This window comes from Cyanistes caeruleus, chromosome Z (genome assembly GCF_971803275.1).
Source record: "Cyanistes caeruleus chromosome Z, bCyaCae1.hap1.1, whole genome shotgun sequence".
Taxonomy (NCBI): domain Eukaryota; kingdom Metazoa; phylum Chordata; class Aves; order Passeriformes; family Paridae; genus Cyanistes; species Cyanistes caeruleus.
In genome coordinates, this window is record NC_141732.1 from 79310022 (window position 1) to 79331282 (window position 21261).

Here is a 21261-nt window from a genome sequence, read left to right on the forward strand (position 1 = left end):
GGAAGGGGGCACTGCACTGCTCTGACCCCTTGGTACACCCTCATCCTCAGCAGAGTTATAGGATTCAGGGGTTGCACAAGCCTTGCATTTCTGGCACTGCAGGAAAAGCACTCACACAGCAGCCTGTGACAATTTAGGCTCAGATGTCTTCAACTTGCACTGCTGCTGTCATGGCTCTGGAAGGTTTGAAGTTAAATGCAGGCTCTGCCCACAACAGCTGAAGAACACAATCCTACCTTAGCCCCAATTACTGCCTGGAACATGGGACACTGTAATTTACAAAATTACAGCTGCATTTTACAAAATTGCAGCTGTATTTTATTACACTCTGAGTGGATTAGAGCACATCCTACGGACACTTGTCCTTACTTCACTTTTCTGATGTACACATGGGGTGTTCACATCCCCTCAGCCCAGTTCAGCCACACTCGAGTTTGACGTTAAGAGCACAAACAGCATCTTCAGCAGAGACCAGTTTTAAATCCTTTATTCAGAATTACTCTTGGAACCTCTTTCCACACTCTACTTATAAGTCGACGTGCAATGGTGATGCAGAAAGCACTGATCTGCCGCAGGCCATCAGGAAAAACTTCATGAAAAGCATGGTTTTATTGGAAATAAATCATGCTAAACAACTGATACTTAACAGGTACAAAATATTAAACAGATAAGAAAAAAGAAAAGATTGGGTGCACTATTAAGACCAACATGTGAACTCGAGACTGCTGTGAAAAATCATACAAAAAAGGCAATAGAGAACAGTAATGCAGCATTAAAGATAGGGGTACAGGGCAGACAAAAGTTACAAAACATCCTGTTTCAATATTTCTCATCCATGTACTTGGTTCAAATACTGTAACAGTACTGGAAGGCAAAAAGCACCAGACATCCAACTAAAGAGGTAAGAAAAAAGGAACATGAAATTAGCAAAAAAAGTAAGATCTGGTCATTAGGGAAGGAATAATCTCAAATACATTTACTAAACAGAAACACAACACTTGGAAAAGCTGTTATTTCAGCATACATAGACAATACCATTATTCCAGCTCCATGGAAATGACTTGGTTTTCCTAGTCTGTATCCTCTTCCACATACAGTACTGCTGAGGTTATCCCCAGGTGTGTGGGCAGACACTGCATACACACAAACAAAGCAGCACGGTCATTAGAGGAGTAAAACAGGGAGTAGTTGTTCCCTTTGAAGTAGAAAAGCAACAATCGGGAGGCCAGGAAATGCGGGGCAAAGCATCATTAAGCCCTAAACACACAATTCAAAATTATGTGGGGACACTGCGAAGCTATGGCTTCTATCTCCTAAAAAGCCAAGCCTCCCTCACAGTCCACGTGGAATACAGCAGCTGCTGCAGAGAAAGAAACCGTAATAAGGAAATCCTAGAAAATACTCCTGCACTGGAGAAAGTCATTCCTATTTCAACCTCTTATTGCTGCCACAGAAAGCAGCTGTACACTCAACTGTATACTGGGAGTTTTTTGGTGGTGGCAAGGTGTCCCAATTATAACATGGCAGCACAGAGACTGTGTGATGAAGGGTTTGCATAGATAGTCTGTCCCCTTCCTAGCTCAAAAAACATAAAAAAGAAGAGGTCACAGCTTAGGCTCTTGTTGCATTTGCAAAAAACATGAAACCAGGAAAAAAAGAACCCCATCAACTCCATTTATAGAGGCTTCCTGTATGTCCCCAGGTAAGGGGGAGGTGGGGAACAAGACATAGAACATATCATGGCTATTTCAAAACTTCATTCTCTTAATGAAGCTTATTACAGGCCCCAGTGAAAATATTAAAAATTTACTAATTCTTACACTTCTGCACCTTTGTCCTAATTGCTGTCCTAGAGCGAGTAAGTGCTTTTCTTTATTTTAAAAAAAACTCATTTGTTTTTACATTATTGCTGTTTTTTACAACAGAATTAGAAACCACTTATGGAATCCACAAAACAGAAAGTCAGTATCCCCAGAACAAACCTATAACATAAACATGTATTGTCAAAAGGGCCTCTTCTATACCAGCTATTCAACAAGCAGGGGAAAGAGAAAAAAAAAAAAAAAGCCCAACCAAAAATCATCCTATCGCTTCTCTTCCTAGCATCAACAAAATTCACCCCACTCTCCCAGGAGGCAAATCCTTCCAATAAATATCAGCGTGAGCTCCGAGGTGCTGTAATTCCGGGGAGGGGGGGAAGGAGGAGGAGCAGCAGCAGCTGTGTGCAATGCCTGCGGGGTCCCGTGCTGCCCCGAGGGTCAGTCCAGGGAGATGATGTCGGGCGCGCTGCCGCCGCCGCTGCTGGTGATGACGCCGGCCTCGGCCCGGCCCGAGGAGCTAACGTGCGTGCTGCTCTCGTGGTGGCTGGTGGAGGTGATGATGCTGCCAGGCGTGCTGCTTGTTAAGGTTGAGGTGAGACTATCCAAAAACATAGGAGGACAGTACTGCTTGAAACAAACAATGAAGAGTGAAGAGACTAACTGCACGAGGGCAATGTATGCTCTGAAGATACATCTTCCCCACACACAACAAGCACCAGACACACGTTCCTAGCGGGACCTCGGTGAGGCGGGCACATCGAGAACCAGAGTTCTGCAAATCAGTGACCAACTGGGGATGGCAGCCACAAACCTCCTCCCTTCACCTTCCCCTTTTTGCTCTCCAGAATGGTTTGGGTTAGAAGGGACCTTAAAGCTCATCTCATCCCACTCCTTGCCGTTGGGCAGGGTTACCTTCCACTATCCCAGGTTACTGCAAGCTCCATCCAAACTGGACAAATCCAGGGATGGGGCTGCTCTGTGCAGCATGTGCCAGGGACTCAAATACATTCTGAGTATATTCAAGTTAGTGCTGAGCACATATTTACTTTAAAAAGGCAAACTATTATCAAGAATGAGTTTCCAGGCCTGGATTCATCACACAAAGGCTAAACTGAATCCCCTTTAATGCATCTTCATTACCAGCACCTGCTAGCTTTTCCCAGTCTTTGTTCAGGTCTAAGCAAGTGAACTGCAAATGCAGTTCGGATGATGGCACCCTGATAATTATTGGAGCACAACATCACAAAAACCAGACTTGAAAATTAAACCCACAACAGATCAGAAACATACCTGTGAATCAACTGGGATTAGCGAAAGAAAATCCAGACCTAGGAAGAAGAAAAGGATGATAAATAGACACATCTCTCTTTTATTCACACACAACAAATTTAAGGATTTTTTTTTTGTTGTGGTTGTAGAACAGATTTTGCAATTCATACAGAGTTTCTAAATGAAATATACCACTGTGACACCACTCTCAACGACTACTTCAGGCAGCAGCAAAACGAGTTATCTAGTACAAGTGGCTCTTTTTAAGAATGAGGATGACATAATGATGTATTATTCACTGAATATTGCAGGGTGGTTCAATGTGGTTGCTTAGATGGAGGTTGCCATTTGGAGCTGTTGGTTCATTAATGCAAGTTTCACTGCATATTGTACCTGACTCGGCCAAACTGGGACATGAAGAGTGTCATCACATTAAAGATGCTGGAATGAAGTAAAGTCACAACATGCACAAGTCCAAAAACAAGCAGCAGGTCTCTTCCTCCACCCACGGGCAGCCAATAAGGAAACATTTCTAATATCATCCCCGTTTTGTGTCTAGACAAATAAAAGGAATGAAGAAGAGGAAACTACAAGTAGTTCAATGTATATCCTCCAAGAGCACTGACAACTAGTGTCCATCTTAAAACACCATTAGTGTGTAAGCATTTAGGGCAAGATGTTTAGAATTATGAAACCAATGAGAAATTACCACTTTTTTTTTTTTTTCTAAATATTGGCCTTGTGTTTGCTATGCCAACAGAAAGAAATGATATACTCCCTCCCTCTCCCCTCACCTCCAAATCTCTTCTCGCCCAGGACATCTCTCCTCCTCTTCTCCATTAGAGAAAAATTTTGAAGGAGATTTTAAAGGTCAGTTGCATTTACAGAACTGACAGCTTCTTTTGTTGGTTCAAGTTCTAGAACTTCAGTTTGTAAGAGCTGGACAACAGTTTTAGACTTCTGTTCTCTCAGCTTAATTCTCCTACGCAATTTGGGAAGACAACTGATTTCTTAACAAGGGAGAAGTGGAGGGAGGGAGCAGTAAGGGAGCCAAAATGGACAGAGAAACAAGGGGAATGATATCCATCTCATTGCCAAACTGGTGCTGAAAGAAGAGGAAAAAACCCAGAGATGTTGCAGGGAAGGAATGGAGACAGGCAATGGAGCAGGGAAAGGGGAAGTACAGGAGGCCAAAGTGACACCTGTCACCACAAGTCACCACTTCCTGGGCTCTGGGTTTGTTACAGCCGGCCAAGAGAACCCCCAGAGTCCCTATACACAGTGTTCTTTTCAAGGAGCCAGGATAGAAAACAATCAGTATCCCCACCTTTTGTCTGATATTTAGCAGCAGTGTTGAAGAATACATCATAGGCATTTAGGGTATGTCTAGGTAAAGAAAGTCAATAGAGGTCAGCTCACAGATTGTAGCTCACCTTAACCTTTTTCATACAGTCTAGACAGAGCACCACTACAATCAGCTAGCAGAGTAACTACACTGAAGGCTGGGATCAGTCAGCACCCTCACACCTCTAGTAACTAAAACAAGCAACTACTCTCCCTCACTTCTACAACACGTAACTACCAGATGTTTACACAGTCTGGCTGAGCATGGCAAGAGCAGCTTCTGGCTGCCGTGCTCACGTGCCAGTTTGTACCCCAAAAGCAGTGTTTGTCACATCACTGTTGCAAAAAGCAATCTGAAAATGGGCAGACAGCCTGCACTAGGCTTGTCTAGACACCACATCAGTGCCATACTGCATATAGACTTGTTCCATTAAAAAAAAAAACAAAACGGAGTTAATCAATTCTTCCAATTTCTACCCACCCCATAAATTAATACTGCTGTCAGAACACATACACAAAAAACAACCAGCACCTACCTGGCAAGTCTGATGAAATACTGGATATTGGTGGATGATGGAATGGTACTGGGTAGTCTGTTAATGAAGGAGGAATAGCAGCAGCATCGACCGTTGTCACGCTGGGCACTCTGGCAGTAGATGGCTGATACATGAGAACCCTGTTTCAAACAGCATGGGAGATTACAAACAACCTGGCTGTTAGTTGCACAAGGGAAACCATGCACTGCTGTGCACTCTCATTCACAAGTCACCGTGCGACAACACAACTGTAGCATGGCTACTCACTACACAGTACTCCACTCTAATTTCTTTTTTCATAACAGTCTTCATAATAACATGACCGTATCTTGGCTCTCAACAGCAGCTGTGACATAAGAGCAATTTGGCATTAAAACAAAGTACAGTGCTGGAGTCATTGGCAACAGTCAAAGACAGAAATGGGTGTCTGTGAGCACCCAGAGGGATGGGCAGGTGACCAGAGCCAGAAGGCGAGCACTCTGTTTAACTTCTCCACAGAACTGCTGCTCAGTGCCCACTTGTTACACCAAGGGCACAACTGACCATTATCCTGCCTCACAGGATGACACAGATTACAGAGGTGGGAATTAAATATAAGCCTGTCTTTCCTCACAGCCTCCAGTTCAGCCCTCAAGGAGCATGCTACAACCCTTCTGCTTCCCCTCATGCTGCCTGACATCTTGGTTGCATTGTTACAAACACCACCACAGCCCTGGCACCAGCCATGTGCATAAAACAGTTCATGAACTCCAAATCAGGTGGAAACACACAGAATTCTGCTCCCAGAACATCACTCCCTCAGCCCCCAGTGTTATCCACTTATCTTCCTTCCTACACTCCTACCTGTTAACCTATTCTGATGTCAGGAGCTTGGATTCCAGAACCTCCCTTCTCAGGCAGCTCTCATTGTTCAGCCTACATTGTTGCTGCCTCTAGAAGACACCCCAGCTTTTCCAAAACTAGCACTCAGACAACACTGTTTAAAAGAGATAAGCAATACCCCAAAAGCCTGGCTTTGAAGAACAAAAATATGCCATATCCATACCCAAAAAACAAGGAAAACACATGGGTCATAGGGAGAAAAGAAGTCAGTCCTCCTACAATTACAGTTGCAGGTAGCCATCTCAAACATAGGAGCATAGAAGAAAGTCCTGGTGCCTTCTGAAACTTCATTAAGAGATGTATTTGTAGCTACACTTTCTTGTAAAAGTGAGGAAGAGTCTCTTGCAGGAGGACTCTTCCATAATCCTCACAAAAAAGCAACAGCATTGCAGTATCACTGCTGAAAATGGTTGAAGATGACCAACTACTTGCTCACCAAGGATCACACAGACATTCCTGTGGACTAGAGACTCACCACACCTGCTCATTACTTCTGAAACAGAAGGGGAACCTTCAAAACAGAAGGGGATTTGGTTTATTATTATTATTGTTTTAGTACAAGTCATAAGCCACTACACAGAGAGACACAAACACACACCTCATGCAGGCAGCAACACTAACTGATGAGCCATTACTAAAAGCTGAACTTGGAGCAGTGAGTGCTGTGAGCCTGACCAGTGGCCTCACTCCCTGCAGATCTGGGGTGCCCCAAGGGCCAAGAGCAGGAACATCACGGGAGCTGCAAGCAGCACCCAAGCTGGGGTACACACATCAGGACAGACAGAAGGTGGCACAGCAGCAGAGAAGCTGGTCAAGCCTGGTGCTGAAGTCAGGCCTGACTACAAAGATGAGGGAGTTGCCAGAGGACTTGGGAAGTTGCTGGTTGTACTAATCAAGGTGCAGGACTGACTGATGACCACAGCCAACAACAGCATCCAAGACATTGCAGAATTTCACAGAAAGATGGAGGAAAAGCTCATTCTGATTCAAAACAGCAAAGTGGATCCCTTCCAAGACTGACAGGATGGATGAAACACACAACACAGCCTTGTTCCCTGGGCACCAGAGCAGATTAGATAGAGGATACAGAAGACATCAAGAGAAAAGCCTTTAAGACGACACTAACTCAGCAAGAATGCATAAAGTTCCTCCACTTGGCACAATCTACTTTCTCAGGAGAACACTGCCCACTAGCTTAGTCGGCTTCCTTTTCTTTGGAAAAATGTCCCTGCAAACACAGCAACAATCAGTGCAAGTCTTTTGTGAGGTGTAAATCTATTTAATAGTGTTTTACCTCTACAAAGTTACTGTGTCAATACAACCTTCTACAGGAGAGGCCTACACATTCTTCTCTGCAAGCGTAGAGCTGGATTCCAAGTTCATTTCTCTACACATCAGTTTAGCTGAGACACTACAGAATAACAACTAACTTTAAAATTGACAAACCCTTTGGTTGGGCTTCCGTGTATTTCAGACATAAATATGCACTTCCTTTTGGCTGGAGGATCTTCTTCTTCATCAGAAGAGCTTTCTACTGTCAAGTCGATAACATCAACCTTCTTCTTGTTTACCTCACTTGCCACTGTCACGGAACATGGTTTGCTAACAACACTGGAACCTGAAGAAGAAAACAAAACATTGTTCTCCAAAAGCTGGTGACATCAGCAGTTTCTATTTGCAAGAGAACCAGGAACTCAGATCCTGTATAATAGATCACCCTCCTGGCCATTACAAAGTATGTTATGCCCCAGTACCTGCTTTGTGATTCTTCCTTGTCACATTGAGAGTATTCAAGAACAAAGTTTTGTTTTCACTTACCATTTTAAGGATGTAAAACAAAAGCAACCTTTCATTTTTTAAATTATTATAAAGAGCAAAGACAAAGACCAAAAATGCACTCTTAGAGACACAACCCTTTCTTTCCCAGTTCACATTACAAGAAGGTTAGAAGTAGTAAGCCCTCCACAAAACAAACTTCGCTGGTTTGCAACCAGTACCCAGATGTACATACTTTCTATTTTGGTGCACTGTGGACTTGACACTTTCACAGCTTCCTTCTTTGGCCTCATGGGGCACCAGGAGCCATCTTCCTGGAATTTGATCTCATCCACATCAGAACATTCATTAAGGATTTCCATAAAGAGGCTGAAAAATAAAGTTTCAATTTTGATTCTAAGTGACATTTTTATTCTAAGTGAAAATGAGACACAGAGAAAAAGGTAATTATGTCCACTTCTACCCACTGTGTCTCCTCTCCCCCTAGTTCCTCTTCACCTGAAAGAATGTAATTACAGCCTTTGTAGATATCAGAAAGCAAGGTTATCCCAACCCAGCCATAGCTCAACTCCAACACTACTGCAGTGCACAGATTTCCATACTGAAGCAGAAACCATTATCCTTGGAACCAAGTTAGACAATTGTTATGAGTTAGAAATTACATTTTGAAGTTAACACCTTTCAGGGACAGAGATGTGTAAAAGGAAGATCTATCCTTAGATGTTGCACTTATATTTCTCCAGAGGGAAATACTCTGAGACTCAAGAATTTGATGGTGCAGTTAGGAGGTAACTTACATAATTCATTATGGGAAGAGAAACTAATGGGGTCTAATGGTTCCTCCAGTCTGAAGTATTTTGACAAAAAACAGTATGAAATGGCTAAACCTCAAGTCACAAAAGTAGCTACTGAATACATAATAAAAAGTCTTAAGTAACTCTGTGTAATCTGCAAAGCCAGTCTCTCACCCGTCCAGTATCAGGCTCTCGTACGCTGCCTTTTTGTCACAGACAGGGCAGATCCAGGTAGGCTTCTTCTCATTCATTTGAAGATAAAGAGCAGCATCGAAACATTGCAGGTGTGTGCAAGTCACAGCCCGGCATGGGATTGTCAGTCTCATTTTTCCCAGCTGCAAAAGATGCATTCAAAGGGTGTCAGAACAGAAGACCAAGAAACAGGCTGAATGGTTATCAATGAATCCAGAGGCATTTGGTGAAACAACTCTTCCTGCTCATTACAGAAGTGCCTGGGGCTAAGGCTGCTGCAAGTAAATCCACCTCATCACAGCACCCACACAGTGCTCCTAAATGAAAAATTAAGCCCTGCTCCAAGGCTTCACCACACTGAGAACAGTCAGAAACACTTCTAATGGACCTATAACAATGTTATTTACAGGATTTCAATTTTATTAAACAATCTACTGAAGTACCCGCTTCTATAATTTTCTTTTAACCCAATATTTGAGATGTTTTCCTGAGCTCCAGATACCAGTTACATTTAGAATGACCAATTTCTACCTAGGAAGAGAACCCCCACAGCAGCACTAGCTTGTTATAAAGTGATCACCTTTTTTTTTTTTCATTTGCTACTGTATCTACAATACAGGCAAAGCCACCAAGATGAGGAGGATAAGAGGTTTTAATTATCACTCCATCCTTTAATTATTCTGTCAGCCTTTCTGATTAGGCTCAGTACCTCAGTATAAGAGATTAATCGTTCTGAAGGCCTCAATGCACATAAGCAGAAGCTTGACTCAGTGCATCACAGCTGAGGCATTCAGTCCTAAATCACAGCTGGGTTATTGCTGCTATGATCAGTTGCTTGTAGATGCACCCCTCTCCCCACTATTTTATCTTGGCTTGTTAATAAAATGTAAAACCAGAGAGGTTTCTAAAGCAAGGCCTTTGAAAAGCAGCCTGATTCTGCGCTACAGATGAAAATATGAATCTGTTATCTGGAAATTTCTAGCCATACTTACAGGACACATCAGAGAGACTCGCAGACTGGTTGTGGCAATCTCACTATCAGGATCTGCAGTTAGTTTTTCTTTAACTATTAAAATAAATAAAGAAGTTATACATAGAGGTCATTATTTCAAATGCTAACCTTAATTCAGCAATTCATGCACTTTTCTTTCAGCTGTCTCTAAACAAATGAATCTAGGAAACTAGTTCATAAACAACAATAATTTCACTACTTACAAGCAACTGGCAAACTGCATCACATTATCAGATGTTGTGATGTTTGACTGCAGATGCAGTAACACCCACACAGAGCAAACTCAATCCAGCATGTCAAGAGACCAAATAAACCATTATGAGTGAGTGAGGTACAAGTGAAGAGAACTCAGGACATCCAGCAGCATCTCACAGCCCAGCACACTAAGAGGTGCTTGTGGCATTCCCATAACTACATTTCAGATGGGATGTCTGAGCATGGTCCCTAAAAACCCTCACTGAAAAAGAGTGTGATGCCTCACCAACAACCAAGAGAACCCGTGAAACCCTGGACACAGACTTCATTCTCAAAATACAGCAAATTTCTTCTGTATTACCAGTTCTAGATTTAAAGAGCCACTAACCACCCCCCAAAAGTACAGAGAGGCAAGTTAATTACTTACTTAGTGCTCTGGAATGATCAGGGTTTCTGATACCTTTCATTTTTAACCTCTGCAAAAGCATAGCTGAGGTGAGCTGGCGAACCAGATACACAGACATGGAGTAATTCTACAAAAAGAAGGATTAATGATTAAATATTGATTTCATACAGTACTCCCACTATAACAAAAGATGACTATACTAGTTGTAGCATACAGTAAAAACAAAAATGTGACTTTCTGCTTAATCATTATTAAGATCATTGACAGACAACTTCAATTCTGTGGAAGTCCAACACTGTCAGAATTGTCTGGCCAATCAGGTCTAATCATCCTTCTCCACTTATGACTGAATTAAAAGGTAATTCCACAACCAAGAGACAGACTGAGCTCTTCTCCCAGAAGGTTCATATGTGACATTTCATACATGTAGTCTTTTAAGCATTTCTCACATTCTGTCTCCTTAATCTTCCCCTTTTTTCCAGTGTCAGCTCAAAGAATCACCTGACAAAAGATAAATGGTCTTTATGGTACAAACAACAGCTTCAGACGGTACAGAGTCGCCCCAGTTTCTTTGTACCTTTTCTTTAGCTTGTTCTGTCCTTCTAAGCCCAGCCTTGTTACACCATGTCCTTTCTGCTGAGCCTGGCCCCGTTCCCCAGCATTTTCTACTCCTCCTTAACTCACACCACTTGTCAGCTTCTTTTGTTCAGTGTTCACTCCCTCTTCTAGGTCACTAATGAAAAGTCTGCAAGCCCCAGTGCTGCAGGATAATAATGGTTTCATCCATGTTACAAGAACAACCTGTGACCTCTTATTTCCACTGCCTGCCAGCCACCATCCTATGGCTCCTGCACTGCCTGGGGACTGCACAGAAACTTCAAACAACTCCTACAGCCCTGCTCCCCCTTTACCACCTATAGCAAAACCAGAGAAAGCGTTCTAGTTGCACACAAAAACACTAAGAAACCCAGATTTTTGTTTTTTTTCTCTGAAGAATGGCCACCTGTTGCCTCACAGAAAGGATTCTACAGGCTCAAGTCTGCCCAGCACTGAGGGGTTTATATCCCCTTGGGCTCAGCAGCCCTCCAAGTATCAGCCCAGTCCACACCAACAAGTCCTTATGAGACCCTGTGCTGTTCCCCAGGGTCTCACTTTGAGGATGAAAAGCAGTGGATTCTGGCACCAGCACTAAGCCACGAACTCACTTCACCTCTCAGGGCAAGGGGAGGATGTCCAAGCATTCCGAGTCATCTGCTTCCATCAGAGTATATTTTGGCAATACAGGGAGGAAAGCTAACAGGCATCAGCATGAGAGGCCAAGACCACACACAGGACTGGAACCATTTTAAGATTCTGTGCTTTGACTGGGAAGCAATGGCTCAGATCTTAGTCTCCATCCCTGTTCTAGAAAAATCATCCTTTGATGTCAGCACTGCCCTTCATTTATTTTCTGAACATTAATTTTCAATCCCACTTCTTTTTAAAATTTTAATGTAAAAGCTTATACTGAAGTCTCTTTGAAATATATGATATTTTCAGTCCAGATAATTTGATTTTGAATAAAAGCTGGTAGAGAAAACTACTTCGATAACTGCATCCAGAATTTACACGACCAGTCACAGATAAGGAATAAATAGTTCTTAACTTGACAACAGCTGAAAAAGCTCTATATTAGTTATTTAAACCTAGGATGAAGTTAAAAATTCCTTGCACTCTTCTTTCCTTAATAAATCTACAGGGGGATTTACTATTCACATCACAAAAAGACTTTGTTATTTTTGACATGCATTTCAGGCAAACTCTAAAAGCAGACTTTTCCATCTGTATGTGAATCTCACATGTGTTACTGCAAACTACCACAGTTCTAGATCAAACTTTGTTTCCTGGCAATAAGTTCAGCCATCTAACATGAAACACTTTCCAACCACGTTAGGCAGCAGGGGAGCAGGAATGCTCCAACAGGTTATTTAGATCACTTCCCACATCCTACAAAACATGTAAATTACCTTTCCAATTTCAGAAGCCCAGGAGATGGAAATCTGGTTTGGCACTGCTGATGACAGCCTAACCAGAGATGTAATATTCAGGGGACGCCCAGGTCGCTTCTGTTCAATTCCATTTTTTGGTGGTGGAGCATATCCCTGTGGAAAAAAAGGACAATAGATGTGTTACCCAATCTCCCCACTGTACTCTGAAACTGCTGACACATACTTGTTAGTTTTAAACAGATCTATGAGAAGCAGGCAAACTCAGAGGCCAGAGAGCAAATTCAGCATTTATTCTGAGAAACATCAGTCTTTCATAGTAGATCACCCTAAGTCAAACACAGTTATAAGGCATTTGTTGCTTTAAAAGGGTTTACAGAAGTGTTGGAAAGCTGAAAGAGAACATAGTTTGGGTCCAGGTAAGTTCACTGGAAGAGTAAAAGGTCATGTGGATGCTTTGTCCTCTTCCCCCCATGCCCTACTGGAACAGAGTGAAACATCACAAGGTCAAAGCCTTAGTGACAAACAGAGCAAGTAATGAAGACTTAGGAGTGTTTCACACAGTGAAAACACTTCACTGATTAAGAAACAATTACACCTTGTTCCAAGAGCTCCACATCTCCTCAGTGACTAATCTGCCTTGTATCAACTACACCTGGCCCCATTAGCAACAGGTGTCACCTGTCCTCTGCCAAGGTCCCTGAAGAAGGACTGCACATGGAGTACCAGCTGTGTATTTAGGAGATCACAGAATTAGAATGGTTTGGGTTGGAAGTGACCTTAAAGATCATCCAGTTCCAATGCTCTCATCATGCAATAAGCCTGCAGCTTATTCCTCTTGCCCTGCATCTGTCACGGTAAAAACAAGCCAGTCTGCCACAGCTACCCTGAGAATCCCTGCTCTGAGCTCACAGCCTGCCTGCAGTCACTCATCTCAAACTCATCTTGCACCTGAAGGATGCCAGCAAGATGCAGCTCAGCCTCTTGAACAGACCTTACTGATGCATTTCCAGAGAGCTTTGCTTCAAACAAAAACTTATCCAGAAAGGATATGTTGAGAAAAAAAAAACTTATTTCTTTAACCAGAGAAACACACACATGTGCACAACCTAGTGCTTGGGAAAGGAGTTACTTCATAAGATGCTGAGTCTGGAAATAAAATCATTAAATATATATATATATATATAAACAGCCTCTTCCACTCACTAGCCCAGTATGCTGCAAGGGCTTTATCCCAGAACACAGAGGCAGCGGACATATGGGAACTGGTGACAACTTCACACTTAAATGAATGATTTCAGAAGAGAGTGAATGCAAGTTCCCTTGAATTTCCCAATTTTTATATTTTTTTCAGACAGAGATTCTGCAGTGCACATGCCTCATTTCAGTGAAGCTTGTAGTGTTTTCTTCCACAGAGCTTTTTCTTGAGAACAGATTCGCTCTCATACTCCTACAACAATTTGGAACCTTCCCTTCCTGTCCCTCTAGGAGCATTCTGCTTGCCTCCCAGCCACCATGGTCACGCAGTGTTTAGGCTGGCTGCCAACTGTAGTGGCAAGAAACTGGCAATATTATTTGGACCTTGAAGTCCTGCAAAGTTCTTCAAAGAACCACACTACTCAAGGCATGTATCATCTGCTACAGCAAGGAAATTCAAGTCAAGAGAAAGTATAATTGCTCATTTATCTGGCTTTTTCCAGTGGCACAGATGCAGAATACAAGGAAACATGGTGCAAACATGAGCACAACCCAGTGCAGTACTGGCAGACAGACAGCATTTCTCTGAAGCTTCTGGTTATGATTGCAGGCAAGGAGATGACCCAGAATAATTTACAGACTTTTGCAGAGGCATGAACTATCCTACCAGGCAAAGACAGAAGTTTGCTTATGAACTGTGCAAGCGGGCAACAGAAGCTGGCATCACTGGTTAATCACCTAACATTACTGCAATGGATAATCACGGTCTTTGAAACAAAGGAGTTACCTTATGCCTCCTGCAACAGAAAGGAAATGCCAGATGATGCAGAGAGACCAAACCAACAAAAAAAAGTCTGCAGAAGCACTCAGACTGAGACTCTATTTGTCATTCAGCTCATAGTGAATGAGGAGGGGAAGGCAAGTTGCCAAGACCATAGTGATTTACTCACTTTCTCACCTAAAGTTCAGCTGAACAGATTAAAAAAATCACCTTATGTTCAAGAAGAACCTAGAGGATTTAGGTCTAAAGGTAAGTAATAATCCAAGATTAGCTGTAGTTTCTGCTACAACTGTGACACGTTAGGCACAAAATGGAGAGCACAGCAGGGTGCAATCTATTTAACAAGACTGAGAATGAGCTGACACTGATGTCCATAAGATGACATCAGACCAAATTCTTTTTTGCTGGCTGCTAAAAGACAATCTGCAGAAGAGAAAACACTCGAAGTTATTACACAGAATGTAACCAGCATTTGCAGAAAACACGAGAAAGAAACCCTTTTATAAACTGAAGACTCAAGTAGGAGGAAAAGAATCTAAGAAGTCTCATTTAAGCTGAGTAGAGGCAAAAAAAAAAAAAAAGCAGTCACAGCTGCATATGGGAGGAGGGAGAGTACAGGACAATACATTTGACACACCAAGGTGGTTAAAAACATTCTGAAAAAGAGGTTTCACACCTTCTCTCTCCACACAGCATCTTTCCAAATCCACTACTGAAAAAAAACTCTATTCTATGACTTTTTCTACCCTTTATAGCCCCAAGAAGTATTTCTGAATGGGCTATGCAAGAGCTTCTCTCTGTTCTACTGAAAGAAAAAAGAGAGAAAGCCATTCCAGAGATATTTTGAGGATGAGAGAGCTTTTCCCCTTTCTGTGGAAAGCCTCCAGATGACCCCGTGACTTTGTACTAATTTTTGCAAGGTCAGACACCCCTGAAGAGTGACTGCCAGCAGTGTCCTGTTACAGTATCAGCACATGCTAGGAACCCTAAAACCTGTCTGTTCTTCAGCCCCACAACAAATCGTGCCCTAACCAGACAGATGCAGAGAGGGCAGTGCACAAGTGGCACTCAAGAGGCTGATGCCATTCCCTCAGGACAAGAAGGAACTCGAGCCTATCACAAATACAAGGCAGCCCACACAGTGAGGACTACCACTTTCAAACTCAGTCTGAGCACCTGTGAGGAGCATTCTCCATGCAGACACTGGATTGTTTTTGAATTATTTAGTTATGTTAACAGCAAAACACAAGGTTTGCTATAGGGGGCTTAATCACATTAAGTCCGTGCAATGGTTGTAATATGATTAACAGCAGTAATGGCTATCTCACACAGCAAATGTACAAACTCCATGCCCAACATTAGAGAAATCTGAGTGATAACAAACAGCTTGACTGTTTTTGCAAGCTAACACTACAGGAAAAAAACAGCTGAACATGCTCCACAAGTCACCAAGAAGCCACAAATACATACATACATACATACTTACTGGCAATGGAAACAGCTTCCCATTTACTTTAATGCACAAACTATTAGGATAATTATCCTCTTGAGGGCAGCTTGTCTCTGCTAGGCATAGCCTGTATCCACAGAAAGAGAAAGCATCATTTTTAAGTGTCCCCACAAACATCCATCAGGCAATTATGTTTTCAGAGAACACTACACAAAACATACCTTAGCTGAACTTGGACTGTGTAATCTCTCCTGCCTCCAGGCAAGAAGTCCCTGTGACAAAGAGAAAGAAAAAGAGAAGTATAAACTTAGCAGGACTCACATTGCAGCCGTACAGAGAAAAAACTGACACACCTTCCCCAGCATCACTAAACTCTGCCCTTATTTTTGTTTTATTGAGCTATGAGCACCTTAAAATTGACATTTCTGTTTAACTACTGCCAAGTTACACACAACTTTGGGATCAGCATCCTCCCTCAAAAGTTCACAGCAACAATAAAGAAGGATGCTGCCAGGGATGAAAAAGCACCTATGAATTCTCATAGTTTACATCAGCCCTGGGAAAAACAGAAAAGCAGGCTTCCATTCCTGCAGCCAGGGGAAATGTAGGGAAGCTTCCAACCTCTCTAAACAGTGACAATTATCTGGAATCGAGTAATTGTTAATTCTTTAACAGGGCATAATTTTCACAAAATGCACACAAATTCTGTGCACAGTTGCTCCTGAAGGAAACAGAACAGATATAAACTCAAGAGTAACTTTAGTAAGGACTATCACTCTGCAGCTGCAGAGTGATGCATATGGTGAACCAAAACCTCACACTTTCTCCTGAAATTTTGTAGACGTTTACCTACACTGTACCACACTCTTACTTCTTACCTGGAAATACAGATTTCTCTGACCTGCTGAGGTGTTAAAGCAAAGATAAAAAACTTCTCCTGGAACCTCTGAATACTGCTCTGTACTAGAAGAAGAAAAAAAGACACAAAAGAAGTTGAACCATGGTGATTAAAGCCATTGATTAAAACAGGATCTGCAGCTGAGCTTTTCCTGGAACGAAGCATAAGTCACTGAATATACTTGAATGGTGGTTGAACTGCATGTAACTGTTAACAGAAAAATAATGGAACAAATCTTTCATTAAACTACATTCAGATGATTTAATATCACGTTACACTTCAGTACTAAAGCAGCTTGGCACACTGTTATGATCCTTTCTCCCAAAGGAGGAAGGTTCAAACAAATACACAACAAAATATTTCACTGGATACCTGACAGAAGGAATACGACAGAGATGCAGATAACTACTGAAAGGTACTACAGGAAGAACATGTGCATCAGAAGTTATTAATGGGCAGCTGGAAAATTCACAGCTACAAGTAACTAAATCTTTGGGGAGGAAGGGAGGAAGCACAACCTCTAAAGCCAGAGAAGCCAGCTAGACTTCATGTCTGGAGTTACCCTTTAGTGGGATCTGACAAAAAAATTAATAAATACAATGTTCACATCAGAATCCAACTTGTCTGTCAGTGATGGGAATTGGCAATATTTTAGTATTTAAAGTCCACAGCAGACACATGTCACTTCCCTATTTCCTTAAAAACTGAAGAGAAGTTTAAAATTTTGACCTGAAATAAAGGTAGTTTAGACTTGTCCAATTTAAAATAAGCAGTAGGGAGAACAAATGCAAAAATAGCACAACTGAACCAGGCAAATCTGGAAGAGCTGGACTACCTTGTGCACTGTGATATTCAGGGGAAATTGTTTTTGTACCCCAAAAAAAATCACACAGAAAGGAGGCAAACATGAAATGGAACCCAGATGGAACAAACACACACCAAGTTCCTCAAGGAATTCCAAATAGCTACAGTGTGCATGTATGCACACACCACAGAGCACATTTGATACTTTAAGAGTAATACTTGAGCACATGTGAAAAAGACACTGAAGTATTTTGTTATTTAATTTGGTGTGGGTTAAAACTAAACCACCCTCACACTTGTGCTCTCTTATCAGTGCAAAGGAATACCACACTCATCCCTTCTCCAGCATGAAGCAGTGAGGTGGACTATACTCCTAGCTCTGTGACTTAGCTGTTATTTAAATACCTAACTTTCAAATGCACAAAATATGTGAGTGTCACTATGCACAAAGAGAAGTGACAGCAGGCACTGTAATTACTGTTTGTTGGTAAAGTTTTCTGCTTTAGGTACTGGAGGATGGCAGATGATCAGCACATCACTCACTGAGGCATGACTCACAGCCCAAAAGACTTTCTGATCAGTTAAGAAATTAAATTGCTTATGAGGACGCAAACTATTTTATAAACATATTACTAAATACTTAGGGAACATTTTTTGCCATGTAAAGTAAGCCAGGCTGAATTTCAAGACAGAAGCTGTAGTTCCAAATAATTAAAAATGTTCAAGACTGAGGCACTTGAGGAAGATAAACCTGATTTCAGGTTATTTGGAATGCCCACTCCATATTATAACATACAGTACCGCAACAATTTTCAGGCTGAGAAACTTCAGTACTCTGAGCACAACAAAGAACATTGAAGCACAAAGTATCTATTTCAGTGCCACATCTCAGAGCCTGCAGAACTGTTGGGAGTGAGATAAGCGTAAAGTAGCAAACCAATGAACTAGTTCTCTTTACCCTGCTGCAACTTGTAAATTACTGACCCTGAAATCCTTTTTGTACTACTCCTGACAAAACTCCTCCTCATTTGCCCTAGGCAGAAACCTCAGGTCTCAATCTTTCAGCCAAAAAGTGGAGGTTCAGACTAGGTGTTAGAAAACACCTTGTTTTTTTGTTCTGATTTCTAAGAGGGTGGTCAAACACCAGAACAGGGCTCTAGGAAAAGCAGTGCGTGCTGTAAGCTGTCAGTGTTTGAGAGGAATTTGGATAATGCCCTTAACTACTAATCTCTAACTTTTGGTCAGGCAGTTGGATGGTCATTGTATGTACCTTCCAACTGAATCATCCTGCTCTTCTTTTCAGTATTCAAAAGACAGAAGTCTTTAATCATATTACTTTGTGTAACAGAAAAGTCTATTTTCTGAAGTGTGCTTTTGCACTTTTGGGGAAAATGGTAAAGAAAAGGTGAAGGTAAAGATGTAAAAGGAAAGGAGTTTCCACTTGTCCCAGCTGCAAAAAGCCACTGAAGTCTGGGCTCAGTTTTGTTAGAAGCAAAGCTCATTCAATGCATTAAGGAAGCTACAGAGGTATTAAACACTTACCTAGACTCGTGGGTTTAATGAGCACGTCGAGCACATCATAAAAAGGTAAGCTTTTCAGCTGAACATCAGGATGAACAGGCGGAATCGGAGGGGACGGCTGCTGCATCTCAAAGTGGGGCTTCGTGTCTTGGAGGAGCACGGAACTGACAGGCGAGGATGGAGACTGAGGCGTGACTGAAGTCGAAGGGAGTGGGTGAATGCCCGCGACAGCCAAGTCAGGCTCGACTGGAGAGGAACTGCTGTCCAAGTTGAACGCCGCAGGTTTTATAGCCGATAAATCCGACAGTCCCTCAATCGTCCTTGGGTACCGACGCCTATAGAGTTCTCGGATTTTTATCTGAACCGCTGGGCTGCAGCCGCTCTTCAGTAAGTGCAGTGCCCTCATCAGGAGGTCATGTTTGCGCCCACTTTTATTACGTCCAGCAAATCCCAGCAGCACTTGCAGTTCAGAAACACGAAAACTTGATACCATATTCTAGAAAGGACAGACAGTAAAGCACAGGTGAGCCAATAGCACCCCAAAGAGGCCTTTTCAAAGAGCATGGTGCGGCATCTTTCATCATCTAATCTGACAGCTTGTTACTTTGTTATGGGTACTGCCCACACCTTCACAGAACACAAGAGTACAGTTAGTTTAAAATGAAGAAACAAAGCGTCCAGGATACAGGTTGAGTTTGCCCATGTTAATGAAAGATTTGTTTCCACACTCAAACAATAGTAACAACAAAATCTTAAATTCACAGCACAAGCACAAGCTGTACCAAAAAGAATCTGTCTCACTTTGTGGAACAAAACACCAAACCAAAAAAATCAAGTGAATCAGTATTATCACCTGTCTTCCAACACACTTTAAGCATTTCCTTATTTTATTTCTTAATTTCTGAATAGTTTGTTGTGAAACTCCCTTTATTTTGGACACAAAGGCATCCATGAACAGAGAGGCACATCAGGTTTCTTTGCTTAAAGATATGCACAGCAAGGCAGATAGCTCTTAAAACGCTACATTATCTTATGTATACAAATGTGGTATACAGTATGATATACAAATGACATAATTGATTCTTCAAATGTCACAAACTATTCCCTTTCCTTTTCAGATCACATTCTGGTATCAAGCATCACAAAGATGTCTTCAAAACAAATAATACTATTTATTTGGTTATAGGGTTAGTTTTGGAAGACTGAGGTCTGCAAAGCTAAAAAACTTAGAATCCTTCTGTTTGTGAATAAATATAAAAATAAAAAAGCCCACTATTCAGAAGGAAACAATCTTGTGCCCTGCTACTGCTAACAATTAACTTTGCAAAGATGCATCACCTCACATTTTTGCAAGCAATTTATACCTCCATTTCAGAGATATAGAGTCGTCCAGAATACTTCTAACCAACTTCCTTCCTGTGTCTGGGAGACTTTTTTCACTGTAGCAAGGAGGTAATGTTTTTAAAGGTGAAAGAACACCTGCCTTCAACCTCTGCTGCTACACCATGACAACTCCAGACTCAAGGATTGCAGATGAAGGTACTAACAGAAGGTAAGAAAAGCAGACATCTGGGATCAGTTCAGAACTGTATTTGGACTTTTATTAAAGCTTTGGGCAGTGATTTCAGAAGGGACACAACTCGAACTACAATGTTTTGACTCTACCTTCCAAGTCTTACTACACAGTTACTACAGAAAGTTAACACTTGTGTTCTACCACAGATCTGATCTCAGCTGAAGTTTTAACACAACTTTTGCCCAAACATTGAATCAGTCACCAAAAAAGTCAAAACCTTCCCTGTGCCCCAGCTTGTTCCCTATTCTCTAATATTGTGAAAATTGTTTCGGCAGTCGACCAGTGAATTGTGTCAGATGAAAACTGAACCTAAAATCACAGGATCTAGATTGGAAAAGACCTCCAAGACAATGAAGTTCAACTATTGCTCTAGTTCATATCCCCAGGTGCCACTTCCACATGGCTTTTAAATCCCCTCCAAGAATGGGGACTCCACCACTGCCCTGGGCAACTTGTGCTGGGCTGGACAACACCCTTGGTCAAGAAATTTTTCCAAGTGTCAAATCAAGACCTCCCCTGGAACAATTTGAGGTCATTTCATCTTGTCTCCATCCCTTGTTACCGGAGAGCAGAGCCCAAACCCCCACAGCTCCCTCAGCCGCTCCTGGGGCTCCAGCCCCTTCCCCAGCTCCGTTCCCTGCCCTGGACACGCTCCAGCCCCTCGGGGTCTCTCCTGTGCTGAGGGTCCCAGAGCTGTCCCAGCACTGGAGGTGCCTCAGCAGTGCCGGCACAGGGGACGGGCCCTGCCCTGGGGCTGTGTCACACCATGTCCACCTGGGCACACACTGACCCAAGTCCAAGTCAATGGCTATTTTTTGTGCCA

General features: G+C 42.2%; 1 protein-coding gene across 32 annotated transcripts in view; it reads right to left on the minus strand.

The window, feature by feature from the left end:
- Positions 1 to 471: 471 nt before the first annotated feature.
- PIAS2 (protein inhibitor of activated STAT 2) overlaps positions 472 to 21261 on the minus strand; it is a 34430-nt gene continuing 13640 nt past the window's right edge. For 3 of the 32 annotated variants that reach the window (XR_015280245.1, XR_015280251.1, XR_015280260.1), the window contains 15 exons: positions 18884 to 19358; positions 16518 to 16602; positions 15861 to 15911; positions 15676 to 15766; positions 12233 to 12367; positions 10248 to 10353; positions 9606 to 9679; positions 8596 to 8756; positions 7863 to 7996; positions 7298 to 7469; positions 4970 to 5109; positions 4417 to 4475; positions 3483 to 3644; positions 3111 to 3148; positions 472 to 2418 (listed from right to left, as the gene is read on the minus strand). Coding sequence is in view for 9 of the 32 variants with exons in the window: in XM_023944106.2 (XP_023799874.2) it covers positions 2259 to 2447; positions 3111 to 3148; positions 4970 to 5109; positions 7298 to 7469; positions 7863 to 7996; positions 8596 to 8756; positions 9606 to 9679; positions 10248 to 10353; positions 12233 to 12367; positions 15676 to 15766; positions 15861 to 15911; positions 16518 to 16602; positions 18884 to 19358 (1851 nt within the window). In the remaining 23 variants the exon portion in view is untranslated. Of the gene's footprint in view, positions 2448 to 3110; positions 3149 to 3482; positions 3645 to 4416; positions 4476 to 4969; positions 5110 to 7297; positions 7470 to 7862; positions 7997 to 8595; positions 8757 to 9605; positions 9680 to 10247; positions 10354 to 12232; positions 12368 to 15675; positions 15767 to 15860; positions 15912 to 16517; positions 16603 to 18883; positions 19359 to 21261 lie in introns of all 32 variants that reach the window. The other 29 variants (XR_015280241.1, XR_002869849.2, XR_015280257.1 and 26 more) reach the window with 10 other exon arrangements.